Source organism: Pygocentrus nattereri, chromosome 19 (assembly GCF_015220715.1).
Source record: "Pygocentrus nattereri isolate fPygNat1 chromosome 19, fPygNat1.pri, whole genome shotgun sequence".
NCBI classification, from domain to species: Eukaryota; Metazoa; Chordata; class Actinopteri; order Characiformes; family Serrasalmidae; genus Pygocentrus; species Pygocentrus nattereri.
Window position 1 is genome coordinate 19792928 of NC_051229.1, and position 11031 is coordinate 19803958.

General features: G+C 40.0%; 1 protein-coding gene across 1 annotated transcript; it reads left to right on the top strand.

The window, feature by feature from the left end:
• Window positions 1-562: 562 nt before the first annotated feature.
• itm2cb (integral membrane protein 2Cb) lies at window positions 563-7720 on the top strand. The gene is made up of 6 exons (XM_017718504.2): window positions 563-737; window positions 2898-3035; window positions 3339-3527; window positions 3890-4000; window positions 4571-4721; window positions 6327-7720. Exons 1-6 carry the CDS (start codon window positions 645-647, stop codon window positions 6416-6418), a joined length of 774 nt encoding a protein of 257 aa, XP_017573993.1. The 5' UTR covers window positions 563-644; the 3' UTR covers window positions 6419-7720.
• Window positions 7721-11031: the final 3311 nt, after the last annotated feature.

Below are 11031 nucleotides of genomic sequence, written 5' to 3' on the forward strand. Positions count from 1 at the left end.
TTACTGCAACTAATTAATATTCAGTCAGTCATTTTTGTGTGTGTTTGATTTTATTATGTTCCAATGGTGATGGTATCTAGTCTCTACACCGCTGTCGTTACAGCTTTAGCAATTTAATTCAGATAAAGATTGCAGTAAAACAGAGGTATGGAGTTTAACACACTTCAGTTCCTATGCTGATAAAGCAGCTCCACTGCCGTTAACTTACTCAGTATTCAAGTGGCGACTTTCAGCTTGTACTTCTGTTCCTCTGCTCAAGCTGCGTTTTATAAATATACTTAACTCGAGTCATTATTTTACCGTGGTAATGTCGTTTACCTAAGTATGGTCTGTTCTTCCCACCTTTGGTTTTAGCTCAACTTTATCTTTTTCCTTGTACTTTCACTTTTAGTTCAATTTATAGCAGAAGACGTGCTCTGATGTAACGACAGTCTACTTTTACTTGAACGGAATCTGTAGGTCTCTCTCTAGAGCGTTATTTATAGACGGCGGTTGATGATTGGACGACTCTTAGTTTGAAATGGTCCGGAAGTGAGGGAATCCTCTTTAAGAGCGCCCTCCGTTAAGCGGCTCAGCAGAACCGTGAGGCTGCGGTCACTCCGGCACTCAGAGAGCGAAGAGCGAAGAAAGAGGGAGGCAGAAAAATGGTGAAGATATCTTTTCAGCAGGTGACGGCACAGAAGCCCGAGAAGCAGAACGATGGAGACAAAGAAGAAATTGTCATGTCCTACCCACAGGTGAGTATATTTTCTTAAAGAAACGAAACCCGATTGTCACAACGACAAAGGATGCCTGCCCCTAGTTATTCGGCTTTATATGAGGAAATAAAACATGTAAAATGGGGATCTTTTGTTATTGGGACAATCCGTTATTTCTTCATGTTCTTTTAATTTTTAATATTTTTTTATAGTTTATTTTTTATGTTTTATAATTAGACATAATTGTTTCACGTTTATCAGCTTTTTAACGGTATTTATAAATGCATTTATATTATGGCGGCTGTTATAAATATTGCTTAATCTTTAATTTCACTGTTACATTACGTGCAGAACATTCAGCCTGCATCAAGGTTGCCTGTGCGCTACAATGACACCAGCTGGTCACATTTGACAGTAGGTTACAAACAAAGACCTTTGCAGGGATGCTGACTGTTCCTGTATTAGATATTGGAGTCGAACACACGCTGTAATTCTGCGTCCAGCGTCTCTAATCGATGGACAAAGCAACATTAAGACCCCCACAGTGCACTCAACTGCCTGCATTGATATTACATCATTATCTGCAGATATATGCCAGGCTATAGGCTTATGGGGGACAAAATGGCTGTATGTGCAGTCCACGGGATGGTCATTGTGATCCTTCTAGCACTTATTTATCAGGGTGAAACGTCTCGAGTTACCATTTGGAGAGATAATGTTGCACATTAAATTCTCAGATCAGCGAGCATAGCCTACACAAGCTTAGACTGAAATCAGCTGTTGTCATTGTGGATTAGAGCAGCTTGGTAGGGATGCTGTTAGGTTTGATTTGTGTCTAATATGGATTTATTTTGGAACAACTCCTAATGTTGAAATGAATAGCCTCCCCAGGGTGAACTGGACTACATTCTCCACAGGATTTCTTTATTCACTGAAGATTAAAATGGAGCCCTTCTTTCAGCCAGGCTATTATTAGACAACCTCATTGGCATGCTTGTGTTCGCCTGCGAGGTTCTATTCATGATTCAGATCTGTGAGTAAAGACTGGATGAAAGTAAATAATGAAAGAGCACCTGTTTATAGCCCAGCAGTGTGGGCATCATCCACACCTCACAGTTTAAACCATTCTTCTCTCATTCAGTTATTGAATGACTGAAGATACGTAAATGGCGCTGCTCCTACTACCTTGATACTATAGCTGTTTTATTTTTGCTCCATAGCCATTGAGAGTCTCTCACTGGTTCCCACGCCATCTGTCTTACGTTGAGAGGTGCTCTGTACAAATATGGGCTGTGGAAGTACAATGTGTGACTGAATAGTACGGCTGCGTCAGATAGCAGCCCAGTCTGCTGGGCTGGCTGTAGTAGTGCAGTCAGCGTGGGTTGAGCCAGAATGGCTCCACGGCTGAGAGACTGGGGGCGGACTGCTGGGCTGCTAACACTGACACCTCCTGAGCTGTGTGACTCACTTCTTGGCAGTTAGATGGAGAAATATCGAATTGCATGCACAGACAGAGAGAAAATGTGTGCCACTAGAGCTGATCTGGTGTGAAGCAAGAGCAATTGAGGGTCTTATCCTGGGCCCATTGAAACAAAAGCAGTTGATTGTAAGAACAGGCTGCATCTTGAGAATGCCTAGGCAGTCTTCAGAGAAAGATTGTACTCTTTATCCATGACGATGGCCTGGCTAGTCTTTATTTGTGGGGGTGCCTAGGTCAAATTTTACTCGGAAGATCCTTAGGTCAGAATGCGTAGGTCTGTCCTTCTTTCTGAAGATGTCTAGGTCAGTCTTTACTCATGAAGTTGCTTAGGACAGTCTATGCGTGGGATACCTAGGTCAAATCTTACTCATAACGATGCCTGGGTCAATCTTTAGTCATGAAGATGAATAGGTCAGTTTTTACTCATGAAGATGCTTAGGTCAGGTTTTTATTCATGAAGGTGTATAGGTCAGTCTTTACTCATGAAGATGCCTAGCTCAGTCTTTACTCCTGAAGAAGCAGGCCAATCATTACTCTTGGATGTCTAGCTCAGTCTAATGTGGATGCCTAGTAGGAGTGTAACAATATTACCTACATGCATTACATACATGTATAACAGCATTCATTTGCAGCCTAACTTTTCAGCCCACAATAAAAAAACTCTTTTTTTTTTTTTTTTTTTTTTCTTTCTTCTTTTCTTTCTCCCTTTCTTCCACCAGGACGAGTTGGTCCTCCCGCTCAGGCCTAAGAAGTCCCCAGTAAGCGGCATCTGCTGCCTGACCCTCGGCCTGGTCATCTTCATGTCTGGACTGATCATGGTGTCCGTCTACGTCTATCGCTACTACTTCACCCCTCAGGTAAGACATGAAATGAGTTCAGTGTTTAATTTGAAGAGGCACTTTTAAATCATTCACTAATATTGGCTCCACAGAAGTGATTAAATACAAACAGAAGAGTGTGCTCTCATTGCTAACATGTTCTGCACACCTAGAAAAGCAAAATCTAGGCCAAATTCTATGCTCACCAAGTAAAAATATGCCCTGTCAATCATTCTCCTAAATTTTGCAGTCCTCTGAGTGTTCGCCAGTGATGCGCTCCATCTCTCTTGCCCTTTCCACGTTCTTTTTAAAGACGTGTTCTATTTCTCGTTCTTTGCCCAGATCCCCGAGGACAGCCTGTTCCATTGTAGGGTGATGTACGAGGACTCCGTGTATGCGCCGTTGCTAGGGAGACAGGAGCTGCAGGAGAATGTCGGCATTTACTTGGAAGATAACTATGAGCAGATCAGTGTTCCTGTGCCTGAGTTTGGAGGAAGTGACCCAGCTGATATCATCCATGACTTTCACCGGGTATGGAGGGGGGAATCTATTAACACTCACTTATTTACTGCTCTACCTGTGTAATATTGTAAAATGAGTGAAGCCAGATGTAACAGTGTTTCTCAGGCTTCTAATTCTGAGTTTGTGCATGTATAGAATATAGCATATTGAACTGGGTGTGGTAAAGTGGGGGAAAAACTAAACAGTGCAGGACAGTGCTACCATAGAGCCAGAACTAAGAACACCTGTTACCTTTAAGCAGTTCTTATTGTAGGATAAGAAATGTAATTGTCATTAAAGAAGTGGTTTCTTGAGTATCTGCATTTGTCCAGATTCATTTGTTTTCAGAGTTGTCACTAATTAGTGTTTCTCCTGTTTCTTCGTGTATCCAGGGCCTAACAGCCTATCACGACATTGCGTTGGATAAGTGCTATGTCATCGAGCTCAACACCACCATAGTCATGCCTCCCAGGAACCTGTGGGAGTTGCTTGTTAATGTCAAGGTAAAAATTTTTTTTTTTTTTTTTGCACTGTTGACGTTTCTATCATTTATTTTGGTCTTTTTTTGCATAATATCAGATCAGAAAGATCTCACCTTAATCCCCTCTGTCTGAGTCACACCTTCTGTTCAGTTTGCATCTAGCTCCTTATATGGACTTTTTCCAAGGATAGGGATTATAAGAGAGGCAGTCTGCTTAGTGGGGTGAAGAAGAAAAGAGTTTTTTTTCTGCACTGAGAAAAAAACAGGAATCACTTAGCCTCATTGCAGAAGATTAAGGGTTCAATAAATAGAGATGAGATATAATGGCAATCACCATAAAATACAACGAAAAGAAACATCAAGGCAAATTTCTGGGTTTAACAAGTAAAATGTTTAGATGTTCAAACCCCGTCACATCCAGCATCCACTCACTACCATTCATTGATTTTACAAAGTAGCTTAAATTATTGCACCAATGCATGAACCTCAGTCAGAGTGTGGCATTGATATGTCTGCTTCAACATTATCAATTCAAATTTCTCTGTTGGATATGCTCATAATCCTAATTGTTATTATTGCCTGTGTTATACAGAGAGGGATGTACCTGCCTCAGACGTACCTTGTTCAGGAGGAGATGATGGTGACTGGCCGGGTGAAGAACATGCGCCAGCTTGGCCCCTTTATCCACCGGCTGTGCTACGGCAAAGAGACTTACAGGCTGAGGCGCCGCAGCGCTCGCAGACGTGAGTACATCTGCTCTCATTCTGTCTCTCTGTGTGAAATAGCAACTCTTCAAGTTCCTGTTAAGAACTGGCAGTACATTGTCACTGCCATACCAAACCTTCATAAGTCCACTTTGTTCATGTACGCCAGCTGTCCTTTACAATAGACCAATACAAATGATCCAAAACGATCTCCATTAACTTACATTAAGGTTGCCTTTTTGCTGACATGAGGTTTGGTTACATGCACATTACCTCCTTTCCCCCATGGGTATCAGTCATCATCTATCCATTCATTCTATCTGTTTCTCTGTGATCTGTTGCCATAGATAAGTGCAAGGCCCAAAGCATAAAACATTTCACAATACTGAATAAAGTTTATCTTATTTCATGTATAATATTGCTTAATGCGTGGCCGTTTTTAAATTATAAGCCAATGCGGAGGCACATGGTGTGGCATGAGCAGGAAGAATCGTTCCTAATGGGCAGCCATGTGGGCAGATATGTCAGCAGGAGACCTGTAATGAGGAAGCGTGACTTAGTAGAAAAACTCCAAGCAATTCTTTGCTGTACCTGCAAACCTCATCATGATATTCAATCCTGAAAACTGTTGCGTGTCGCACGTAGACCGCCTCCAGCATAGATGGGCAGCACAAGAGGAAACCCGAGTGTAGGCTGGTGCTGCGTAGTCCTTTGGTAGTGCGTGCATGTGTGGGATGCGCACTAACGCCGCAGTTCACCGTGTGATTAATCCATGTGTGGATGATTCACCAGCGGAGAGTACGCCGAGCATCTCCAAGTAGGGAGCTGCACGGGAGGAGGAAGTGATGTGAGTGATGGAGAAGGCGATGCAGCGTGGGAGAGGTAGTTTTTGGCTCACAGAGGATTCTCCTTCCTCGCATGATTGCACAGATTGTGCTGCAGTGACAGGCTAAATGACGCGTTTGGCTAGACAGCATTTGTGCCATAGAGCCCGGAAACAAAAATAACCAACTGCGTCTAAAATGAGGCATCAGCATTTATTTTTAGCCCTTTTCTTAATGAGGGGAATAAAGAGAGCAGATTTCCTAAACAATAAAGCCATTAGGCCTCTGCACAAGCGTAAGCTTTAGTCACTGTTTCCCCCCTTTTTGTTAGTACATCCACTCCATCTTCTTTTCTTCTTTCTCTCTGTCACTCTGTGTCTTTGTCCTTCCTTTTAATTTTCTACATTTTTCTTTTTCCATCTTTCTAACCAGTTTTTCATTTTTTTCTCTTTTTCTTTTTCTCTATTTCTCTTTATCTTTCTATCTCTTTCTCCATTTTTCTCTTTTCATTTTATTTCATCCTTTTTCTCCATTTCTTTCTTTCTTTCATGTCTTTTCATTCTCGCTTTGCCTATTTTTTTTTTTTCTCTTTCCTCTTTTCTTTCTCACTTTCTCTGTCTTTTCTTCCTGTTTTTCCTACTGCTTTCTCATTTCTTTCTTTTTCTTTTTCTTTCCTTCCTTCTTCACCATCTGTAAGTTGCGCAACACAGTGTGTGCTTGTAGTCATGTCCTCATCACTGTTTTTCTTTTCTAAGTATGACCGCTTGTTTAATGTAAGTTAGCTTAGCTGACCTATGACATTTTACCTTCCCAACTGCAGGTATCGATAAGAGAGAGGCCAGGAAGTGCCACAGTATCCGTCACTTTGAAAACACATTTGTGGTGGAGACGCTGATCTGTGACAGGGCCTGAACTGAGCGACTCCTGCCTCCTCCCAACTCTACTGAGCAGAACCCAAACCCCACCCCCTGCGTTTAGCTTTTATTGCACTTTACAGCGTGTCTACTCTGTACATATCGTTTTGTTTTAGTTAAGTTATGATTCATTGTTATTATTTTTCTCTTTTTTTCAGTCTCCTAATGTTCCAGGTTGAATCAAAACTGATTTAGGGTCCAGTTGATTTTTGTATTATCATAATTATTATTTATCTGTATATATTTATAGTTAATTAAACTAAATGTGTAGACTTTTTTTCCACTGAATGTGTGGAAGAGCCCTGAGATCTAAATGTGAGAGATTGGTCTTATTAATGTCTGATGTCCTGTCTCTCTTTAACTGTAAAGCACTGACTTTTTTTTTTTTTTTTTTTTTTTTTAAGTTTGAAACTGTGGCATGCACTATGCACTGACTTCCCTTTTTTGTTTGTTTGTTGATTTAGGTTTTTCATTGTCTATACAATAGGTTACTTGTGCACTACTGATGTTACCCTGTGTAAGAAAAGAAATCCAGTATTGGAAAATTGTCTTAATGCCAAAAAAGTATACCTCATGTATTACAAATGTATGAATTAATTGCCTGTTCTTTAATTCAGACATTGTTTTTGTTTCAGTGTGACTTATAAGCAATATGAGCATGTAGAGTTTTCTTATCTTGGATTTCATATTGTAACATCAGATGTTTTTGTTATATCGACTGCGTTACTGAACTGGAACGTTTTGTCTCTGTGATTTATCTGTGAATAAAGTTTCTAGAAAAACTGAAATGACTACAAAGTATGGGTTGGAAAAGATGGTTGCCCAGCTGTCTTTACTATTGCTATTCAGAATGTAGAAATAATGGTACTGTATTGAAATTCTGTCTGTCGTAACACATTTAGGGTAAAGCTTCTCACTTCCGTCTTGGGTTACTGTGTGTGTGTGTGTGTGTGTATATATTGTCATACATGTTGAGTCTTTCCTAAACATTTCTGTGGTTTTGCCCTAAAAGTAATGGATACAAATATCTCTCAAAATTTACTATCAATACATAGAACTTGGGCCTTTTGTAATCAGACTGTTTCAGTTTGCATGTTCCCCCTCGTTCACATTTGCATCATTACTTCTTTTCTACGATAGTAAGGGAAATATTGCACGGTTCTGGACCAGGAATGAAGTAGCTGCTATTGAAAGAGATTCTGAAAACTGCTCGGTGTGATGAGCCACATTCAGCTTCTTCCTCTATGTAAGATAATGTTGCTTGTATGATGAGTACTTATCAATAAACTTCTGAAAACTTTGAGGTTTCCTGTTTTATCAGCACATCTGGAGGTGTGGGTTGTAGTTCACTTTACTTCTAGTCCACTTTTATCAGCACATATGGAGGTGTGGGTTGTAGTTCACTTTACCTCTAGTCCACTTTTATCAGCACATCTGGAGGTGTGGTTTTATGAACCAAGATCAGTCAGCATCATTTTCTAACCTCTTTTTTTTCTCTAAACAAGTTAAACATTTATTACTGTGCTTTTAAGTCTGATGTATGTAAATTACTTGAATGGCTATGTGGTCTATGGTTTGTTCAAAGTGTTCAAAGTTCAAAGTCTGAAACACCCCTTTTCACTTTAGTGCGCATGGGTGGAGCCGAGTTGGCTGGAGAGATGGATATGCACTATATAACCAAATGTATGTGGACATCTGTTTATTGAGCTGAGTTTCAGCAACACCTATTGCTAACAGGTGCATAAAATCAACTGCACAGCCATGCGATCTCCATAAACAAACAGTGGAAGTAGAATGGGTTGTTGTAAAGTCAGTGACTTTAAACATGGCACTTTGCTTGATGCCTTTACAAAAAGTTAGTTTGCTACATTTGAAATGATAATAATCTTAGGCTCCAGAACCCCCTGCGACCCAGAAGGAGAAGCGGTTTAGAAGATTTTTCTGAGTTTCGGTACCAATGATCAATATTTCAGTTTTTTCACAATTTAATTGTAGAACATTTTGTGACATCCACTGAGAAATGTCTGACGCACAGCTGGTCAGTCTGTCTAGAGTCTTGATCTTCAGAAGGAATAGAAATGTATAGCTGGTTGTCATGAGCATAGCTATGAAAACGTGTACTATGCTTCCTAATGACATCACCTAAAGGTAGCATATACCTCAGTTCCTCCAAAACTATTCAAATGGCAAAGTCATCATTTGGTTTTGCAATATAATGAAGACATTTGGGTTTAAGATCAAAAGATGGATGAGATGACAGATCAGATTTGAAGCTTTTATTTCTTGATGTTTATAAATATATGTGTTAAACAACTTAGAACATGACACTTTTAATGGCAAACCACTCAACATTTAGGTAAGCAAAAGAATAGACAGTCTTAATATTTGGTGGCATATTCCTTGCTTGCAATAACCGCATCAAGCTGGTGAACAACTGACATTGGCAAAATGTTATTCTTATTTTGTGATGCTCTTCCTGTCTTTTACCACAGCTTCTTTCAGTTGTCGCTTGTATTGCTTGTATGTTGCTTGGATTTATGTCTTTAGTGTCCTATTCAGAAGATGAAATGTAGCGCCTACATTTTTTTCTGTAGCTATAGCAAAAACTTTCATTACAATTTCGCTACAGGCTTCAGGCGATCCACACAAAATCTGAACCACAGAATGCAGTGGTTTACTGAGCTGGTGGGTGACCATGCAATTCTGCCTGAGCCTGCTGCGAACAGTTTGAGCAAAAGGCCATGTGCTGATCACCCCTTACTATAGTAAGCTTAACTCGCAACCGAAATGTTAAGAAGAGCCGTTTTGTCCTTTCAACAAAAAATGAAACCACCTTGGGAGGCATGACATTTTACAAGATAAGATAACATAAGATAGTCCTTTGTTAGTTCCACTACGGGGAAATTCTCAGTGTTACAGCAGCAAAGGGACAGCAATGAAAAAAAGACAAGTAACAAGAAGAAGTATGTCCGTTTTACCATCTTGGCTGTAAGTATATCTCAGTATGTGCGTAGTATGTTCAGGCTAAAAATATAATATAAACAAAAACACAGACTGCTCTGCTTTAAGCTTTAGCTCAGCTATAACTGCTTTTCTCGCATCTCAGGAATGGTGCCTGAGGTGTCAGATTGTATTGCTGCTCCATTTAAGGTGGAACGGGAAAATATGAACGAGAAGCAGTAGAACGAGAAGCAACTTCAGCTTCATGAGTTGTTGCTGATTAAACGTTTCAGGAAACCAGCTGTTCATCTCCAAATTATCAATGTTTGTCTTAAATCTCTCTCTTTGCCTTTTTGTTATCTGTGTTGCTGTGTGTCCGACAGTCGTTAAAGGTTAAAGGTTGGTGAATTAGCAGTTCTATATTAACTTCAGTGTTTAAGACCATTTATTGTGAAAAATTATGATTTTACAGCAAAGGAGGATCATGTTATTTTACTTAAAAATCTAGTTCTGCTGTGGAGCCACAACAGCAACAGTGGAGAGATTATTCAGGCCTGATTCTCACCCCAAACAGAGCCAGGGTCACTGATGAGAGTTTTGTGGCAAAAGTGTTGCTGAAGTTTAATAAAGGACTCTGAATGTCATCTCTGTACATATCTTGCTGTAGTTGGCAATTCTTCGCACAAGTTGTTTGGTTTGTATTCAGTTATTTTTGTAGATTTTTTTGTTTGCAAAACTTGGAATGACTGACTTTGCATTTAGTCAAAATTTTTGTTGGAAACACAGTTACAGATACAGCATTTAGCAGATGCTCTTATCCAGAGCGACTTACAAGAAGTGCTTTGTCTATCTAGAGAAAGTATCTTTGCTAGTTACCAAGAGGTTAGAGAAAAAGACAGATACCCAGAAAAAAGGAACAGACTTGAACACTGAACTCTGTGCTGTAAAATGCAATACAATATCACGCCTTTGGGTGTCTAAGTTTGATTGTTGGTTACATGTTTTGGTGATGGTTTTGTATATTTGCAGCTTTTCAACTGTATGTTTCTTTCTGCCACAAGATTAAATTGTGTGTTGTTCATATTTTCAGTTGGGCTTGTTTGGTGTGTCAGGTGGAGATTCACAAACATTCTGACAATCGTACTTTGAAAGTAGCTAAAAGGTAGCACGCTACTTTTTCTGGAAAAGTAGCTAAATTGTAGCTAGCTACAAATTTTGGGATAGTAGCTACAAAGTAGCGAACTACTCATTTTTCAGTAGCTATGCCAACCCTAATTGTATTGCATGATGAAGTTCCTCCTACATTAGGTGCATTTCTCTGTAAATGGGCAGATGGAATGTTTCTGTTGTTATGTTTGCACAAAGACTTACTAATACTACATGTCACGCTTGGCCCCTCCCAGTCCTGTCCATGTGCTTTGTGTTTTGGATCTTCCATGTGCGTTTGGTTTGGTTCAGCCCCCGTGTTTGACTCCGCCCCTGATTGTTTTCACCTGTCCCTCATTATCCCTGTTTTATAAGCCCTGTGTTTGCCCCTTGTCTTTGCTGGTCTTTGTTTGCTTTGTTTGATCTGTTTGATCGTGCTGTTTGTTTGATTTATGTTGGCAGAACTGTTTGAATCTTTGTTCGTTGTTTGGTGATTAGGATTTGTTCGTGTTTCTCGTCATGTCT

Coding starts and splice junctions, on each gene's coding strand:
- itm2cb (XM_017718504.2), top strand. CDS start 645: ATGGTGAAGATATCTTTTCAGCAGGTGACGGCACAGAAGCCCGAGAAG. Junction 738..2,897: donor TTGTCATGTCCTACCCACAG/GTGAGTATATTT, acceptor TTCTTCCACCAG/GACGAGTTGGTCCTCCCGCT. Junction 4,722..6,326: donor GCGCCGCAGCGCTCGCAGAC/GTGAGTACATCT, acceptor TCCCAACTGCAG/GTATCGATAAGAGAGAGGCC.